This window comes from Dryobates pubescens, chromosome 20 (genome assembly GCF_014839835.1).
Source record: "Dryobates pubescens isolate bDryPub1 chromosome 20, bDryPub1.pri, whole genome shotgun sequence".
Lineage (NCBI taxonomy): Eukaryota > Metazoa > Chordata > Aves > Piciformes > Picidae > Dryobates > Dryobates pubescens.
Window position 1 is genome coordinate 17,551,132 of NC_071631.1, and position 19,632 is coordinate 17,570,763.

The 19,632-nt window shown below is 50.2% G+C and overlaps 1 protein-coding gene across 2 annotated transcripts in view; it reads right to left on the bottom strand.

Moving 5' to 3' along the window:
* Positions 1-241: 241 nt before the first annotated feature.
* Positions 242-19,632, bottom strand: part of TMEM94 (transmembrane protein 94) — a 58,468-nt gene continuing 39,077 nt past the window's right edge. For both annotated transcript variants that reach the window (XM_054170329.1, XM_009897945.2), the window contains 17 exons: positions 18,910-19,083; positions 15,626-15,728; positions 14,194-14,411; positions 12,767-12,948; positions 11,599-11,737; positions 10,865-10,980; positions 9,870-9,969; positions 8,307-8,415; positions 7,170-7,359; positions 6,536-6,613; positions 6,058-6,143; positions 5,416-5,497; positions 4,955-5,109; positions 4,474-4,568; positions 3,261-3,354; positions 2,973-3,143; positions 242-2,088 (listed from right to left, as the gene is read on the bottom strand). In XM_054170329.1, coding sequence (XP_054026304.1) covers positions 2,016-2,088; positions 2,973-3,143; positions 3,261-3,354; positions 4,474-4,568; positions 4,955-5,109; positions 5,416-5,497; positions 6,058-6,143; positions 6,536-6,613; positions 7,170-7,359; positions 8,307-8,415; positions 9,870-9,969; positions 10,865-10,980; positions 11,599-11,737; positions 12,767-12,948; positions 14,194-14,411; positions 15,626-15,728; positions 18,910-19,083 — 2,165 coding nt within the window. In that variant the 3' untranslated portion in view covers positions 242-2,015. The remainder of the gene's footprint in view (positions 2,089-2,972; positions 3,144-3,260; positions 3,355-4,473; positions 4,569-4,954; positions 5,110-5,415; positions 5,498-6,057; positions 6,144-6,535; positions 6,614-7,169; positions 7,360-8,306; positions 8,416-9,869; positions 9,970-10,864; positions 10,981-11,598; positions 11,738-12,766; positions 12,949-14,193; positions 14,412-15,625; positions 15,729-18,909; positions 19,084-19,632) is intronic.

Sequence of the window (19,632 nt, forward strand, 5' to 3'; positions counted from 1 at the left end):
GGTGCTGCCCCTGGCTCCAGTTGAGTTTGGCCACAGAGGAGGCCACAGCCCACCTGACATTCAGCTGAACTCAGGTGCTGGGGTGACAGACCTGCAGCTGGCATTTAGTGAACCAAGTGAGTCTGAGGAAGATGCAGCTCGTTCTCCCCCAGCCAAGCCAGCTTTGCAAGCCCCAGAGGAGAGAAGGCAAAGTTCAGCCTTGCTGGCAAAGGTGGGCAGAGCAGAGCAGTCCCATGTTCCTCTCCAGTGAGCTGCTAGCTTTCTATCCCAGAGCAGTATGGAGCCTAAACATCCCCTGTCCAGCTGTAGGAATCAGGTTCAGGCCCCTGACACCCCCAGGTGCCCCCATCTGTCCCCAGAGCACAGAGGCTTGGCTGTTCCCCTGCTTGGTCTCCTTCCAGAAGGGTATTGCTTGGAGACAGGCAGCAGTGTGCATGCTCTCTGGTCATGCTGAAATGTGAGGAAGACAATGTGGGGCAGCAGGGCAGAGCCTGGGGGTTCCCAGCCAGCTCCCTGCCTGCTAGGGAAGGGCCAGCAGCCACTGGTGCCTGCCAGGAACCAAAGGAGAATGAACAGCCATGGCCTGTAGTGTGAATAGCAGAAGCAAAACCAGTGCCAGCATTTACCAGCTTTAGCCAGCTCTTAGAACCAAGAAGGGACATTGTGGTGGCCCCACATGGTAGCCCAGCCTGTGGGGCCTGGACTGTCAAGCCCACAACAGCACCAGTGTTCCCAGTACAGCTGGGGTCCGTTCAGAGCTCAAGAGCATGTGTGCCATGTTGGGGCAAATCATGGTTTGTGGCAGTCCTAAGGGGAAGGATTCCCCCAGACAAAGAAAAATCCTCCAGAAAACCAGGGAACAGAGGTGAGGGCAGCAGCATGGAGAGGAGACTCCAAACACTATCACAGAAAGACTCCATGAGAGGGCTTCCCTCTGCCTTGGAGAGCTCCTGCTGGATGCAGCACAATCCCAGGCCTGGGAAAGGAGCTGTCCACCAGCTCTGTGTTAGAGACAATTCCCTCCACAGCAGGACAGGCAGGGCTCAGGTTTCATCCCTAGCTATGGCCCCCTCAAGCAAACGTTAACTGAAGCAGAAGGGCAATGGCAATCAGACATGAGGACAGCTGTAAACCTCACTGGGGGGGCTGCTAAAGCAGGTAAGAGCTGGTTCAACAGGGGTGGTGGAAGCTGAGCCCTGCTGCCTCCCTGCAGGCAGGCAGAGCTGCCCTCCTGCCTCCCTCTGCACCAGTTCACCAGGGTCACAGATAGCTTTTCTGCAGGCCCTGTCTCGATCTCCTTTCTTGCAGCACTCAAGAGCCGGCACACGGCTACAGCAGCAACGCTAGAGGGCAGGCCTGGCACAGCCTGGCCGCCGCAGAGCTCCTCCAGCACCCTGCCACAGACACCTCCCAGTGTCCTCTCGAGAATGGGAGCTCCAGGCCTCACCTGGCACCCACCACTCCTGATGCTGCAAGAGGTGGCTCCTTTGCCCCAGGACACAGGGACAGGGAAGTGGGCGAGGGCAGGCACAGGCATGCACACACAGAGCAGCCAGGAGAGCAGGCTGAGATGGAAAAACACTGGGTTTCAACAGAGATCTCTTGCTGCAGCAGCCCTGTGTCTCCCCTACTGGCCCCAGATTCTCCTGCCAGGTCCAGGCAACCCATCTGCTCACACAGAGGGAAGAAAGCACTTCATTTCAGCATCACCTTGATACTAACAGAAACCTCTAGTAATAAATAAATTAAAGACAGAGCAGCCTGGACAGCCACCAGAGCTTGCAGGCTCCCCTGCACCTACCCTAGCAGGCTGGGGAGGGGCTGCATACCTGCTGGGGCATCCTGACAGAAGTGCCCTGCCTGGGGGCCCCTAGAAGGTGCTGAAGTAGTTTGCAAGGAGACTGGCTGGTTGGCATATGTGAGGGGAAAACCCCCTGAGCCTTTGGTGCAATCACTCTCCCAGTGCAGGATGTGGCTGTGTGGCCCTGGCCCCAGGGAACTTGAGCTGGGAGTCTTTAAAACGGTGAATTCATCCCCAGCTTCGTCTCAAACTGCAACTTCTGCCTCTTTTGGTAACGGACCCGGACCCTAGGGAGGGCAGAAGAAAGAAGAGAGTGAGCAGGGGGAGAGGTAAAAGGCAAGCAGGGCTGTCCCACTGCAATTCCTGAGCTGCACTGCCCCAAGAAGCAGGGAAGCCTCTGGCCTGGGGCCTTGGGGAATCAAATCCAGAGAGCAATTCATGGTATCAATCCTACTCCATTCTGCCAAGTCCCTTCTCCAGGGCCCCAAGACACAGCAGAGAAAGGTCCAGAAATCCTTCCCATGAAGCCACAGCAGCTCTAGCCCCATCTGGGTTCCCTGCAGTCTCTGCTGCTTGTTCTCACCACCCATTTGCTGAAGCACTGCTGGTTAGCTCTGCTCCCTGTGCTAGGGAGCACAGCCAGTCACTGCCTGCTGCTCACTCCTGGCTTTGGCTGCTTCCTATGAGCTCCAGTCCCACAGCACAGGCACTGTGAGGATGTATTTCCTCTGCTGTGACTCAATGCTTCTCTGTCCTCCTGGGAGCAGAGGGGGAGAACAGCCCTCTCCAGTTCCATACTGGGCATTTCATAGACCTTGGCTGTCTCCCTCTCATTGGTTTGAGATAAGGAAATTGTGGTCTCCCTTCCTGCTCCAAATCACTGCCACTGCCCTTCCCTGACCCTCTTTCCTCCCCCAGAAGTGGAACATGAACTTGCTCACAATAGCCAGGTGATTTACACAATGCAGTCATCTTTTCCTTTTTACTCCCCACCCTGTTCCCATCATTTTTCTGCAGCTCAAGGCCAGGCTCCAGGGTGGTTCCAGCCCTTCAAGCAACCTGGTCCAGCGGAAGGTGTCCCTGCTTGGGGCAGGGGCGTTGGAACTAGGTTCCCTCTTTAAGGTCCCTTCTAACCCAAACCATTCTAGGATCCTCCCTGCTCCCCCCATACCTGATCTCATGGAGCTTGACAATCTCATTGATGATAACCACAAGGACCAAGGAAAGAAAACCCAGGAGCCATGAGACTGGGGAGATGGAAACGTGGCTAAAGGTCAGCGACGAATTGAGGTTTTCCCAGAGCTTCAGGTCCAGCACAGTCTGTGCCACTTGTCCCAGCAACCTAACATCAGAAACAGACACAGCAAATCTTCAGCAGAGCTAACAAGCTTCCCAGGATCTGCAGATCCTCCTTCCTCCAGCATTCTGGAGAGCCTCATCAGGGCCTGGGGCTACTCACACAACAGCCACAGTGAGTGTCCACCACCGGTTGGAGAGAGGACTCTTCTTCCACAGCGGCTTGGTACGGTGGACGTGGGTGATGGATATGAACACTGCAGGGACAGGTGGCAGAGGGCATTGTTCAGCATCACACACAGCTACCACAACACACACCAACAGCTCTCACTCCACAGGGATGTGAGGCTCCCTGAAGCCAGCCTCTCATTCAAGGGCCTTTCAGCCTGGGCTCCCCGCAGCAATTCCAAGAGCCCAGACGTGCAGAGTGAGGGGATGCAGTGCTGGCACTGCCAGAGTTACTCACTGTGGGGATGCCAGGGTGGTCTGCAGCCTGGCATACTGAAAGAGATCAGGCAAAGGACCAGAACTAAGGAGCAGGGGCAGAGTTCAGGGTCACCACAGGCCTGAGCCAGTGGAAAGCTCCAGCCCAGAGACACACTTAGAGGCCTGGAGCTGTCTGACAGGATGGAGCATTTTCTCAGCTTTTGCTCAAAACAGCACTTCCCACCTGCCAGGCAGAGCTCTGCCTCAGTGGTCTGAAGGATAGAAAGCAGTAATGCACACCACATCTTTCCAAAGCAGTGCTGCCTCTCAAACTTGGCAGAGCTACTGCTCAGCTGGACCCCCTGCACACCCCACGTGCAATGCTCTGCCTGGCACCAAGGCACAGCACCACATGACATGGTAGAACAGGAGAAGAGACCCTTTAAGGGTGTCAGAGAGCAGCTGGACCTACTCTGCCAGGCAGTGGTGTGCAGGTGATGAGGGTTAGCCAGGAGCTGGCTCCCCACCCTCCAGAGGCTTTAAAAAGGCCTCCAGCACAGGCACAGCTGCACCAGCACTGTGTGGAGGAAGGAAGTGGGGTGCTTCATGAAAGGGCAGCAGGCATACAAGGGCTTTTGAGGCAGGAAGTATTTTTGGAGAGCTGCAGGATGCTGCTAGCTGGTTTGCCAGAAAGCAAAGTGGGACACTGCTCCTCTGGTGAGTCTGGAAAGGACCAGCACTTCACTGGGCTGGTAGGAAGCAGAATCAGCTCTGAAGGTGATGTCTTTACTCTGTTAGGGCAGTGCTCAGTAAGACAAGGGGCTTGATGCCCATGATGAGAGGCCACTGCAGTGGCTGTTTCTACCAGGGGGTTTGTGCTGGGGACAAAAAAAAAGAGGCAAAGGATGGAAGTTTTCTCCCAGAATGGGGGTCTAGGAATAGGGACTTACCTGTGTGTAAAACAATCAGGCCAGCTGTGAGCTTCTGGGCTACAAGAAGAGCATTGGAAAACGTCCCAAACCAGTCAGGAGCACCATCAGCATTGCTGGTAAGTGAGAGGACACATGAAAGAAGTCAGCAGTGGGGCCTTACAGCCTGACCTGCTCCCACCAGGGCTATATCTTGGCACTGCTGGGTTAATGTTTGGATTTGAGGATCTTACAGGTCTCTTGCAATCAAAACTATGTCCTCCTCTGCTCGCTGAGACTACTAAATGTGAGCTTGGAGTCAAGCTGTTCAGGTACCAGGCAACAAAGGTGAGCAAAGATGCAACTGTCAAGGCTACAGGGAGAGCACCCAGACCTCTGAATTACCATTAGAACTGCATCATGCAGAGTCTGAACCTTACTAGGGAGGAATCAGTGTTACCTGGGGAGGGCAAGGGCAACAGGCCCTGCAGGGTGAGGGGTTGTGCCAGGCTCAGTTCCTCACCTGTGCAGCATGATGGAGGAGCAGGCTGTGAGGTTGAGGCTGGTAGTGTTCACCTCTCTGCAGGATTCATGCAGTGTGAACCCAAAGCAGATGAGGCAGGAGCAGATGGTCAGGCTGAACTTCAGCAGGAAGCAGAACAGGAAGTAGTGCTGAGTCTGTGAACCAGGGAGAGGCAGGAGGATGACATGGGCATGTCACTGGCCCAGTCTCCTCTGCATGAACCACCAAGGAATCAGTGGCTGCAAAAGACAAGCTGTAGGACAAATGAGATGCTGCCCTGGGGGCATGCTGACACTAAGGGATTCCCTTCCTGCCCATGCCAGGCTTTTGGATAGCATGGGCCAGGCCATGCCATGGATCAATGCACCAAGCGAGCTGGGAAGGCACAGGGCCACATCCACACCGGCACAAAGCAGAAGAGAAAAACATGTGAACAATTTCAATCTGGTGGGGGCACCTACCTTCTTGGGAATGGAAGTCAAGTTTTTTCCTGTTGCCATGGTCATGATGGAGCTGTGGGGAGGCTTGCCCAGGAGCGAGATGCTGGAGAAAGGTAAGTTAGTCTCTTGGTAACAAGCTCAGACACCAAAGCTATTGGGTTTTTGTCTGTGTCTAACATTTGAACCTAAGTAACCTCCTCAGACTATCTGGAGTGTTGGCATTTATGTGGCCACTGCCTTATGCTGTAAAAGGTGTCACTCATGACAGGCACAGACAGGGAGAGAGGTGACTTCCAAATGGGTGATGGGAAAAAAACCCACCCATGGTACCCTGGCCTCTGCCTGACACCCCAGGGTCTCCATCACACTCCAGACAGTGCAACAGTATCAGGACTAGAAGATGATTTTCAGCTGGAGGTTGAAGCCACAAAACCACAGCAGCTGTCAGGGAGGAGGCAGAGCTAACTCAGCAGCACACACATCCTCCTATCTGTGTTTCTAAGAGCCTTGTCAAAGCAGGTCCTTGGAATACTCCTTGAAGCCTTCTTAGCATGCTGTGGGTGAAGGCAGCTTTCTTTTAACATGGACACACGAGACCTGGGGACGGGTCTGTGCACCCCCTGGGTGGGAGGCAGGAGATTCCACCCTGTCTGGCAGACTCACCTGAGCAGTGGGTAGCAGAAGCAGGAGAGCCACACAATGTCTGTGGTACTGAGGATGGGGGGCAGCTGCACCAGGCAGGAGAGGAACTAGACAGGAACAATCCAGAGTGAAGAGGGTCAGCAGTGCTAGGACGGTCTTGTTACCCTGGATAACACTGTCCTCTCCCAAAACACTGGGATGAGCTGGGAACTGGGCTCTCCATGTGTTCCAGGGCTGCTGGGGCAGCTGGGGCAGAGGGATGCCTTTCTCCAGGGGAAAAAGGGTTTGAAGAGAAACCTCTGTAAGAGGGTCAGGGAGAAGGGGCAATGTGGGCTGAGATCCCACAGCCTCTGCCTGTAACTTCTCCAGACATACTGTGTGAACATGATGGAAGGTCATCTTCCTCTCTCACAAGGCTGCCCCACTGAAGCCACACATATCCATGCTAGCACTCCCACCCTCTGAGCTAAATGCTGTCCCCAGCCAGGCCAGGACTCACCTGAATGACAACCAAGGTCAGCTGGCACTGCAGCAGGAAGAGGAAACACTTGCGGATCCCGTACGTTGCATGCCTGGCCTGGAAGGAAGCACAAATCCTCAGAGCCCTCTCTGTGATGGGAGCAGCTATCAGCCAAGAGCAATTATTGGCAGGCAGGGGCAGAACATGTGGCCTGCAGGGGAAGTGGGAGGGAAGAGGATCTGGGAGGACATTGTAAGCAAAAGGAGAAGGTCTCCTGCCTAGAAGCTGAGAAGGAAAGGCAGAATTTAGCCAAGGGGCAAGTTTGTTTAAACCTCCTGACTCTCCTGGGGTAACTCCTGCCTAGCACTGCACTGCTGTCTACCAGGGATCTCTGCAGGTTTATCTTTTATCCAGCTGAACATTATCCATGTTCTGTTGCCACAAGGCACCATTCCCAAACTATCCCCTACACCAGAAGGCCCAGGCTGGAAGAGTACCTCTGTTATGCCTCCTGAACAAAGGATGGGGAAACACTGGCAGCTTACTGTGGGCAGCTCAAGAATGCTCACAGGAGAGCTCCTGGCCTTGCTCTTTGTGAGCTTCAGGCAGAGGGGTGAGCACTAGAGAGCAGTAGGTGAGTACCAGTGAGCAGTAGTCAGTAGTTCTGACTCACCTGCTCTATGAGCCTGATGATGCTGGTACTCTCTTCTTGGCGGAAGGACATGGAGCAAGGCAGGCTGTTGAGCTGCCCTGAGAGCTGCAGTGGGGTCAGCTCATCAGAGGCTTGAGTCATGCTGGTGCTGGTGGCATAGCCAAAAGTCTCCCAGGAGCAACGAGATGGGTAGAGTGGGTCCAGTGCTATACTGCAAGGACAACACAGGAGCATCAGCAGAAGTCCTCAGCTCAGAGGAGAAACTGTTTGACTGTAGTCCAGTTTGCACAGTCACGCTCTGCTGTGCCATGCCTTCTCTATCTGCCTTGCTGGTAGGAAAGTCCTGAGCTGTGACAAGAATTTAGGGTCAATCTCCCTAGATTTCCAATTATTCCCAGAGAAATAATGAACATATTTGGGTTTGTGGCTCAAGGTCAACAAACTGTCTCATCCAGAGGGCCATTTCCACTCTTTCCCTCAATGAGAAGCACCTGTAATGCTGGTAGGGGCACAACAGTGCAGCATGCAAGGACAACACTTCCCTTTCAAAGGTGGATTAAGGGAGTGGAACATCATCCTTGTGAGGAAAGACTGAGGGAGTTGGGTCTCTTTAGCTTGGAGCAGAGGGGCCTGAGGAGTGACCTCAGTCATGTTTATAAAGATGTGCAGGGCAGGGTTGGGAGGACAGAGCCAGGCTCTGCCCTGTGATGACCAATGATAGGACAAAGGGCAGTGGAGGAGGTTCCATATGAACATGAGGAAAAAATTCTTCACTGTGAGGGTGACAAAACACTGTAACAGGCTGCCCAGAGAGGCTGTAGAGCCTTCATCTCTGGAGACATTCAAAACCTGCCTGGATGCATTCCTATGTGACCTACCCTAGGTGATCCTGCTCTGGCAGGGGGGTTGGACTGGATGATCTTTCAAGGTCCCTTCCAAACCCTAATGTTCTGTGATTCTGTGCTGGAGAGAAACATCCCTGTGTGTCAGGGGATCTAAGCAGTCATCCCACCCAGTGACACCCAGATCTCCCTTAAGGTGACAAACGCTGCTACTAACAGACAGAACAAGTGTGAGCAGCCCCCTGCACAATCCCATGGCTGAGCACTCACTAAGCTGAAGACAAAGGCAGCTGGAGGAGCCTGGCTCCTGCCCCACCTGATGTCACTCTGCAGGAAGAGGCAGCTGTTCCGCAGGTTGGCAGAGCTTCCCAGGCAGCAGGTCACCTCCCCATACTCCTGCATGATCTTGATCATCTCACACATGGCTGCCAAGGGACAGAAGGAGAAACACATTTGCTTATCTCATTATGCACACAAAGCTGCAGTGCTTCACACACCCTTTCCAGGCTGGGTAACAGACAGCCTGATCGTTTACAATTACCCCCACGTGATATTCATCAGCCATCTACAGTGAGATCCAAAGTGGAAGTGCACAATTAGGCAGGTAATTAACTGCAGTCCAAGTGCCCTGTGTACCTGCCTCCTGCAGGAACCCAGCTGGCTTCACAGAACTGTGGTGCAGAGATCTGCACCTCCAGCACATCTCTTTTAGGCCAGAGCTGTAGGAATAGCCTGGGTGTACAGTACAGATGGCTTCAGCATCCAACAGTCTTGTTAGAAAGCAGCAGAAATCAAAGAAACCTACATAATTCAACTCTCAAATAACTACACAGTTTGGAATTCTGCTAGCAGTGCACCACCACTCTTCCAGATCTAAAGGAACAGAGGGAAGGCAAGAAACCACTCCAAAAGCAGTGCTGCAGTTAGCCACACTCAGAGCCAGCCCCTTGCTCCTGCACTCCCACCACTACCTCTAGCCTTCATCAATCTTTTCATCAACACCCTCCCAGGGCCTCTAAATCAAAGCTGCTGTTTGATCTGATTTTTCTTCTGTAGCTCAGTGCTCTGTGTGTGTATGAATATTCTAGAATGCTCCAGGAAGAAACAAACCAGCACAACCCAAAGCCACCCTCTGCTGATTCCCGTGTAAACAACTAATCTAAATGACTGCTGCCCCCAGATACACAGCACAGGGAGGAGCCAGGTGAAGAGGGGAACTGCACTTCTGCCAAAAAGTGCCCAATCTACTGGGCACTCACTCTTAAGCAGACTGGGTTGTAACTGGTTCTCACTGGAACTCTGGAAACTGTGCCCAGAGGTACCTAAATCATAATGATGCTTAGCTCTTTTACTCTAGGCTGGACAGGTATTGGCCAGCTGAGCACTCAGCCCCTTTCATAGCTAAAACAGTATCTGTCAGAGAGATAAAGAAATGTTGTCCTTCCTGGTCTCTGCAATCAAAAGCTCTGTAAAGCAGCAGCAGGAGGTGTTAACAGCAACTGCCAGAGGAAAATTCATCTGGGAAGAGATTTCCAAGTTATATAAGGCAGTGAGCAGAGATCAAAGTCTCCCAGCACACTGATAATGCTTATTTAATAAAAGGCAGCAGCATTTTGGTTGTTTGCTTTTGTGTCTCTCACGAATGCAAATTGAGAGGAGTGGTTCTTAGCCCAGTTCTGTAGCTAGGGAACAGCTGCATTAACATGAAGTTAACACCTGGCTTCCCACAGGCAGCCTCGGAGGGCCCTCAATACCAAAATGCCCTTCTCCGTTTCTGGGCTGTATCCCTTCCCTTCAACCATCTCCATGCCCAGAGCAAATGGATGGGGAAGGTATTCATGGGCAGTAGCAGGACAGACCCAGGCTCTGTGCCACTTACTCTCTGGGGTGCAGTCTGTGAAGAGGGGCACCAGCAAAGGCACATTGTCTATGTTCTGCAGGTGAGGTCTCACCTGGTGAATCCCCCGGGGAAGTTTGGCCTGAGAAAGAGAAAGGAGAGAGTAAGCAGGGGACTCTGTGTGTGTATGAGGGAGAGGCATTTCAGAGGGAACTGCTGCAATGAGGATGGTGACACCCAGAATTATGCAACTTCAAGATCAGATACAAATTGATGTCCCTGCAAACAGAGGCTGGCTTTCCCAAGCCACCATAAAAAGTTCTGCACTGGTATACTGCTAAGGCTGTACAGAGACAGACCAAGCTGTCTGTGCTTGTCCTCAGGGTTTGTAAGGTCAGTAGGATAAACCTGTGCTCAAGGACTTCTAAAGACCTTCTACCTGTGTGGAGAATCTTGTTAGAGACTATGTGCTGTCTCCCAGCAACCAGATCAATTGCAGCCACATCACCACTGAGCAAGGGAAGGGTTCTTGCTTTCTAAAATCAGGCCTAAGATATTACTAATATTTTTTTCTTCTTTAATCTTCCTATAACTCTGCTGAGCCTGTCTGAGTTCTTGATGAGGCAGGAAAAGCTTGTCCTGCACTCTGACTACTGGCAGCATTAGCCATGGCACACAGCTGGAGGAGAGACAAAATTTCTTCTGTCTGCATGGAAGGTGGGGAAGGTGGGGAAGGTCCCACTCCCTGCTCAGCACATGGGAAAGGGACCTAAGTGTACCAGGATGCAGCTCTCAAGGATACCCCAGGTATGGTCACCTCCATTCCTAAACTCAAAAGAAAAGACCTGGTCAGCAAAAGTGATTAACTGAGAGAATCCTAAACTTCCCAGGCTCTAGCTACCAAGCTGGAAGAAGGTGAGGGAAATTAGGAGTCCCAGTGCAAACCAGTCAACCAATCTGCTTCAAAGAGGAAGTCCCTCTGGGAATAATGAGGCGATGCTGCTGACCATGAAGTGTGTAGGGACAGGGAGCCTCACCCTGTTACAGTCCTCCAGGAAGCTGGGGATATCACTGTCTGTTGGCTGAAAGCTGATGAGATCTGAGTGCCCTTCTTCTTCCATCAGCAGAAGCCCCTCCACATCATCTCGAGAAACTGGAGCAGAGAGAAGCAGCATCAACAATAAGCACAAACCTGCCTCTGCCAACCCCTGTGCCACCCACATGGTATATTCACGTGGCACTGCAGAAGCCAGGGAATGTGAGGCCTGATTTTTTAGGTTAGCAACACTTAGATCCCACTCAGTCATCTAAAATGCAGTATTTATAGATGACTAATCTGCTCTGAGGTAGATACATGAACCTAGCTGCTGCTCTTTTGAGACATGATAGTTTATCTGTCCTGTTCTTTCTTCTTCTAGGGGAAGAAGAGTAAAGAAATCCCACCTGAAGTAAGAACAAAGAGCAATGCACAGGTAAGAGGCCCCCAGTGGCTTGACCAAGGCCCCAGCAAGAACCAAAGCACCACTGAGCAGCTGTGAAATCCTGGCAGCTGGTGCACAGAAGGATGTTTGCTGCTGGTAACTGTGGCACTGCTTGGGTAGGAAGGCTGGAAGTGTAAGGCTCACACACACACCTCAGGCACATCCAGTTTTATGCTCAAAGCTCTGAAGGATCAGCTCTCTGGTGAGGACATAGGAAGCTATGAATGGGTTTAAAAGAACCATCCAGGGAATGGGTGGCATTCAAAGTGGCTTAGGGGCAGTTCTCTCACCCTGATGTAGGTCATCGTGCAGAGAGCCAGCGTGGCTGGGGCTGGAAGGGGGGATCTCAGAACCAGGCACATCACCATTAGGTGTTAAAGAGATGTGGCAATTCCAGCCTGTCTCAAGACCCATCTTCTCAGCAAACACCTGTAGGTGAATCACAGAATTGTCAGGATTGGAAGGGACCTCAATCCAATCCCTCTGCCATGGGCAGGGACACCTCACACTAGATCAGGTTGCTCACAGCCACATCCAGCCTAGCCTTAAAAACTTCCAGGGATGAGGCTTCTACCAGCTCCCTGGGCAACCTGTTCCAGTCTCTCACCACCCTCATGGGGAGGAACTTCTTCCTGACATCCAATCTGAATCTACCCACTTCTAGCTTTGCTCCATTCCCCCTAGTCCTGTCACTCCCTGACACCTTAAGAAGTCCCTCCCCAGCTTTCTTGTAGCCCCCTTCAGACACTGGAAGGCCACAAGAAGGTTCCCTCAAAGCCATCTCCTCTCCAGACTGAATAGCCCCAACTCTCTCAGTCTGTCTCCATAGGACAGGAATAGAACGGAACGGAATAGAATAGAACAGAATAGACTAGACTAGACTAGAATCAACCAGGTTGGAAGAGACATTCGAGATCATCAAGTCCAACCTATCATCCAACACCATCTAATCAACTAACCCATGGCACCAAGCACCCCATCAAATCTCCTCCTAAACACCTCCAGTGATGGTGACTCCACCACCTCCCTGGGCAGCACATTCCAATGGGCAATCACTCTCTCTATGAAGAATTTCTTCCTTACAATAAGGCTAAACCTCCCCTGGCACAGCTTGAGACTGTGTCCTCTTGTTCTGGTGCTTGTTGCCTGGGAGAAGAGACCAGCCCCAGCCTGTCTACAACCTCCCAGCTCCAACCCCCTGGTCATCCTCATGGCCCTTCTTTGGACACGTTCTAGCTTGTCCAGATCTTCCTTCTAGGGGCTCCAAGTGAGCAGACAAAGACTTCCGTGTTGCTGTCCAGGTTGGAGTGTTGCAGACCAACGCCAGATTGGAGTGTAGGAACCTTCTGGACCCATCAGCTAGCTGAATCAGCTTAACCTTAGGTTGCACTAGGGCTAAACTCCCCAGTCAGACAAGCAGGGGGCACGCAAGTTCAGGGGCTTCAGCGAAGAGCTTACCTTGCTTTTGAGCTCATCTTCCAGGGAGAAGTAGACAAAGCGGATGCAGGCATTGACCAGTCCATCAATGAGGCGGACAATGTCGAGGCGGGCCTGATACTGAGATGAGACCATTCCCATGAAGATCTGTCCACTCAGAGCCTGGATACAGTCTTCCTTCTCCATCACTTCCCCAATCCCTTCTTCAGGCATGCAAACAACACGCAATCGCGTTGAGACACAAGGGGCCACATGTGCATCGACGTACACACGGTGGGAGAGGCCACCAAGAGAACACCCAAGGATACAGGACCCAGGTAACACAGAAACATGCAGGTACAGAGGAGGATTAAAAGATAACAAAGGAATATCCAGGAATATCCAGGAAGAGGAAAAAAAGATCCATTTGTCCCGGCATACCCAATCACAGAAGCGGTTTCAGGGCATCCCCACATAGGTGACCAAGAACACAGGTGTGAAACGGGGAGCATGGAAAGGAAAGAGACAAAACAGAAAACAGGGATCAGTCAGAAGGAACTGGGGCAGGGAGGGAAAGGATGTGTGCTGCATAATGTTCACATCTCCATTTTAAACACATCATGCTGTGCATAAACAACATGGCAAGTCTAGCTGAGGCAGAGTGGGATCAGAGCAGGAGGGGCTGATGAAAAGGAACTGGATAAGGTCCCTCAAGTGACACTGCAGATGCTCCCAAAGGGTCTGCAAAGGCTCTTTGTCAGGGCTCCTTCACCATCACCAGACGAGCCTGTGGTGAATGGGAGCTGGATGCAGCATGAGGAACAAAGCTCCAAAACACTTCACACCGTTGCAAAGCTTGCCACAGGTGGGACTGAAAAGTGTTTTGAGAACACAGCTACATTCCAGCTGCTGGAAACCTCATTATTCAGAATGGGAGACCAAGGCAGAAAGAGATTAGAACTGGTTTTCCAAAAGAGCCTCCTGGAGTTAAGTAATGGCATGTGCTTATTTCCCAGTTTCCATTGCTGTTCTGGAGGAGATGTACAACTCATCCAGTGGGAATCGGTTCCTTCAGCACAGCAACAAAATCCATCAAGGGAGAACAGCTGCATACCACCACCCATTTAACTCCTCTGAAAAACCCACCACATGTGATTTCCATAAAATTAGACAACTAGCAAACCAAGTCCTGAAATACCCACTAGTCTTGACTCTCAGTTGCCTGATTTAACAAATGGACTTCCCACAAGCAGAGGAATTTCACTGCAAGCTTCAGCAACTTAACTAGAAACACACCTACCAGCTGCTCCATCACTACTTCCTCTGGAAACTCATCTCCTTCAGAAACCCTTAGTGCTCAATTTCCATCTGCTACTCTGAATAACAATGTTCTTACAGCTCTAGACATCAGAGAGCAAGCAGCTGGCCCAGCAGCAGATCTTATTATAGGCAGCCCAGAAGACACATACCATCTGAGCTCCAGCTATTCCTCCGGCTGCTCTGTTTGATGGGGGTGGTCCCAGGGAGATCACAGCAAGTGAAGATCGCGCTCTGCCCGGGGACCTGCACCAGTTCTATGCACTTGCCATTGAGCTGGGAGGACAAGGCACAATGCATTGGCTTGTAGGCAAAGGCAGAACAGTATCCTGAGAGGCAGGCCCGCTGGTAGAAATCTAACACCTTCTTCCTACGTGGAAGAGACAAAACCCAGACAGAGTCAGCTGCTGTCGCGTTTCCGACAAGGTGCACTGTGGCTCAACGCAGAAATCACCAGCTGCCTGTTTGGAATAATGTATCCCATGAGGAGTGGTCAGAGACCATGAAAAAGCCTTTGCTTACTGCTTCTGTTTTCTCTAAGCTGCAGGCACTACAAGGCAACAAAGCCACATATTGCAACAGTTTGTGTTTGCTCAGACGACTGAGGTGCATGAACGCAGCGCTGCTTGCATGCTCCTATTAATATAACGTGCTCCATGGCTGCCAGATGACTCCAAGGGAGTTCACTGCACGACAGCAGGAGCTTAATTCACCAGAGAGAATTTATCTGGAGGGAGATAAACACTAAGAAGGGAACTGACAACTCTGCTAGTAGTATCTGTGGTAGTTAGTAATAGCCTTTACTCCCGTCCCCTTTCAGAGTTTGGGTCACAGGAGCCGTTTGTGAAGTCTCCACATAGTCAATATCCAATCATTGGAATAGTGTAAAGCTCCTTATTTGTGTTGACTCATAAAGGTCAGAAATTAGACCATATATGGGATTTTTCATTGCCTTTCTAAGATGATTAATATTCCAGCAAGGGCCAGTGGGAGCTTTCTTACACCTGAGGATAAACAGAAGAACAACGTGCTGCCGCTAGTCAATGAAAGCAAACGCGACTGGTCTGCTCTGCTCTGCTAGCAGGAACAGCAATTTAGCCTGTAGATGAAAATGCTGTCAGATATTGCAGCAGGGACCAAAAGGCTGTGATGCATTGTGGTGGACTGGTTTGAAGCTGTCAACAGCAGGTGGAATTGATCACTTTGCATTTCATGTAAGACCAGGCAGTTGTTTTGAAAAGCTAAATTACATTCTCTGCCACCAGCAAATGCCCTGATTATCATTCATGGTCCCACTGCACAGTACAGTCAGAGTCCACTTACAAGAAGCTAATACATTAACAGACACAATGAAAAGTGGCTTAGTCTTAGTCCAACAGATTGCTTGTTGCTATCTAATCTATTACACTGCTATAATTAGAACAATTAATTATAAGCAGAGATGGCTCACGTTCATAACCTACTTGGAGTTTCTATTACACAGCTTCATAAGCATCAGCGAAGGGAATTTTAACAAAGGGCAACCAGTTTCTCTCTTCAATTTATCTGCAGCTCCTGACTGCACCAAATGACCAAGATGCTCACCTGTCTGAGCCAGAGAGTGGGTAGATGTCAGTACCATCCCAAAAGTCTGTGCAGGCCTCAAGGATGATGTCAGCTGTCCCATGAGAAAACATCTGCTCAGTGCCTGAAGTGGAAGAGAACAATGAATCAGCATCACACATGCAGGCTCCTGGGGAAAGGGCTATCCCACCTTCATTTGTTAAAAGGAAGTGTCCCACAAACTGCTTTGATGCACTTCAGATACCACCTTTCCTCTGGAGAAAGTCTTTAGTCTCCATCAAGAAACTGAGCCTTCAAGAGGGGATGACAACTATTCAGCTGCTATTTGGCTAACTGCGAGTTAAGACAAGGCTGTGATAAAATGTGAGCCATGGAGTCAGTTCCTATTCTCCCCTGACAACGTGTAGCAGTCCTGCTCCTACAGAAGGTGGGTAATGTCTTGCTCCTTTATCCAACAGAGCAGAAGAGAAGATATCCCTGCATGCTGCTTCTCACAAGAGCACTAATACCAGTGATGAAGCCTACAGGGATCAAAGTCTGCCTGCACTGGAAAGTACATTCAATTTTAGGCCAAGCAGAGATCTAAAAGGCAAGAGCTATTCTTGAATCCTTTCCACTCAAGTAGCAGAAGACAACTTAACAGCGTGACCCAGAGAGAGAAGCCTCTTTCATAGAGTGTCCTGAAAACATCTTCACTCAGGATGGATCAAAAGTTCAAAGTAACAGGCTCTAAAAAAGAAACTCATGTTGTGGTCAGGGAAGAACTGAAAATCAATGGACACCACAGCCTGTTCTGGTTTTTTTCTTCCACTGCTATACTCTTCAACACAGATTTAGAATATTTCATTCCCTCTTGTGCACAGAGGTGTTAAAAAGCATTTCTCAAAGGTGCCTAACAGCACTTGGCTGCTGCAGGTCCCAGGCACAGGACACAAGTTAAGGGATGCAGGGCGGCCTCCCCCTCCACATGTCCTGCTCCCTCCCACTCCTGCTGCTACATCAGCATTGCATGCACGTCGACTCCTCTGTCTAGGTTCCCTCCTCCAGCTGCTCTGTGACTTTGCCCCCAACAGCTTCAAAGCTGATCTAATGAAAAAAACATCACTGCCAAGAAAAATGAGCCCAAAGGCTTCTTGCGGGCATCGCTGCTGACTGCAAATGCTTACGCTAGCTGGAGAAACCAAGAGCCAAGAATATCCACTGGCACAGACCAGGCAGGGACCTTCAGGAGCACCAGAGGATTTTCCAAAACACAGCAGCTCTCTGCTGTCTGCTATAAATAGCCATCACACGCCAAGTTTATCAGCATAACAAACTTCCAAGACGAATAGGGGCTCTGTGTGAAAGGAGCCTGTCTGAGGGGCACAAAGGAGTCCTTGTGCAGAGCTCTGGGTCATTTGATTCTATAAACACCTAATGCTTCCCACCTTACTGCTATGGTCAGATAGTCCTTCTTAAGAAAGAGGGAATGAGAAATGTTTCTTGATTCATACAAAACCTATGCCCTGGACACAGAGCAAGAGGTTGCAGATGATCACATGCAGAGCCACACCTTTGTTCGTGCCTGACAGCAACCACTTCCCATTCAGTGTCATCAGCATCCCACCCAACAGTCCTTCCAAGGGCTAAACGACAGTGACAGCACACACTATAAACTGGAAGGAGTGCATTCAGCTGTCATTGCCAGTGAGTGAGCTCAGCTTCTTCCCTTCCTAAATCACGAGCTTGAGGGCCAGGATTTCTCTGGCAGTAATGAACAGGCCAGGGAGTACAACTAGCCAGGCGTGACTGCTGGGACTCGTCAGGGAGAACCAAGCTGCTACAGGGAGACAGAGCAGAAGGAACTGAGAGCAGCAAAGGAAGACAGAGATGATATCAGGCCAGTTTACTCCACTGAAGATGCCGGTCAGCCCCTCATTTCCATGTGGTTACTATGGATTTGGGATGAACACTGCCAGATGGCAGGACACATACTTCAATGGAACAGCAATGGAACATACAGATGAGCTACCTCCTGCTACAGCTGGAGAATTTATTATGTATCTCCCCTTGACTTCAGCTCGTCATGGGAATGGGTGGATTCAAAGATTTGCTCACAAGTCATGTACAGAGGTTAGTTATGATCATCTGCTTTGACTCTTCTGCATAAACAGAGCCATTTGATTTCACCCAATGTTATCTGCACAATTCAGTACTTCTGGCTGTACACATTTCACAAAGTGTCAAGGGACTAGAAGGTAAGAGGTGTTCCAATGGTTAACTAACTCCCACTGGCAAAATTCCTCTTAGAATTTACTCTAGACAGCATAATCCAGGGTCCAAATGTCTGAGCTCCAGCCTCTGAACTAAACCATTTAAAAATGAGGATAAGGAGTTGAAATGAGGCAACAGGACAGATTTTTCCCTACACTAAGAATCTCAGCATCAGAAAAATTCTTGCTCAACAAAGGGAAGACAACAGCAATCAGGGCAAGTGAGAAAGCTCCTTCCCCAGATTCAGATACAAATTCAGGAAGAACCTGGCAAGAGAAGACAGTTTACCTGGTAAATCTCTGGCCAGGAAAATACTCATATTCCAGATTCAATATTGACCATATGTCAGCTCCCGAGAGCCAAGTTTAGTCAGTTTAAGGTATTGTGAAGGGAGTAAGAGCTCTGACAGGCAAGCTGTTAAATTTTGCTGAGGTGCCTTAAGACCTGAGGTGCCCAGCTGCACGTCCTTTCCATCCTAGCCTGCTCCTAGTAGAATAGAGAGGGGTAAGAGTAGAGAATTCAGCATGGCTTCAGGTCTTGTAGTCATGGTCACCACGAGTTTGCACTGGATTTCTGTGATTTCTTATTAGTGTGCAGCAGAGAAATTGAGTATTTAATATACTGAACTGGACAACTCAGAAAGGCAATGATTTATGATTTGGGTTATCAAGAAGGATGAGTAATCACTTGTTAAAACCCTGAGTAATATTCAACCCTGTGCAGTATCAGTTTCACTGCCATAATGAAGTCTATTTAAAACCCAATAAAACCCCCTCCCTGCTCTGCACTGCCATTTGGTCCCAGGAAAGAAGTTTACTCTGTGCTATTTTAAGTAATCTTTATGACCCTAGAGTGAGCCAGAGCAGGGAAGAATTCCCCCTCTTCAGTGTGTCATGGCACTGATCACTCAAAGCTGCTGAGCGTATCTGGCTGGTCACAAGCAGAGCAATGTTGTCACCCCACAGGGACTCTAGGCTACTTCAATTTGGTATCTCCCTGCAGAAAAGATATTCCTAGCCCAAAGAGATGCCCAAGGAAAGGGGCAGCCTTACTGGTAGTGGTGTCCTTCACAAATAGGTTAATCATGTGGCTCAGGGGTGGTCTCCTCTTGGTGATCGATGAAAGCTTCCCCAGGATTGTTTCCTTAACCATCTCATCACTTGGCAAGCGGTACAAGGCCAAATAGTTCTCCTGCTTGAAAAGATCTTTAGCACCTGGTGTGAAACCTGAAATGTGAATACAAGGAAAAGAAAAATCAGGCTCCTCTCTCTTGCTTCTATGTCACCAACTTTGCCTGTGATCCTTCTGACATGTCCCCAGCAACAGGTAGCTGAGCTGTGCTCACTGTGCATCTCCACCAAGATGGATCAAGATCTCCAACGAGAAGCATTCAGAAGGACTAGATGTTAGTGACTACAGTTTCCAAGCCTCTGGTTCACTGAAGAGAGGAACTGTGACATTGAAGGACAGGCAGAGAAGTGAGTTCAAGAGCTTCTGAATTTCAATTCTAGCCTTTCCTCTAACTTCTTATCTCCTCTACACCTTGCCTTTCCCATCTATAAAACCATCTGAGGTACTCCACATCACTCCTGGTAAAGTGCTTCTCTAAGGACAGGGCAGCTGTCTGTCCACTAGCCACATATTCTTTGTCTCCTGACGAGACTGGCAAACTCCAGCCAGAAGAATACCAAGCCTAGCCAGGGCTGGCTGGAAACATCCTTGATGACATTTGTTTCTTTGATACAATGTCAGAACTTGCCAAAAGCAATCTCTTT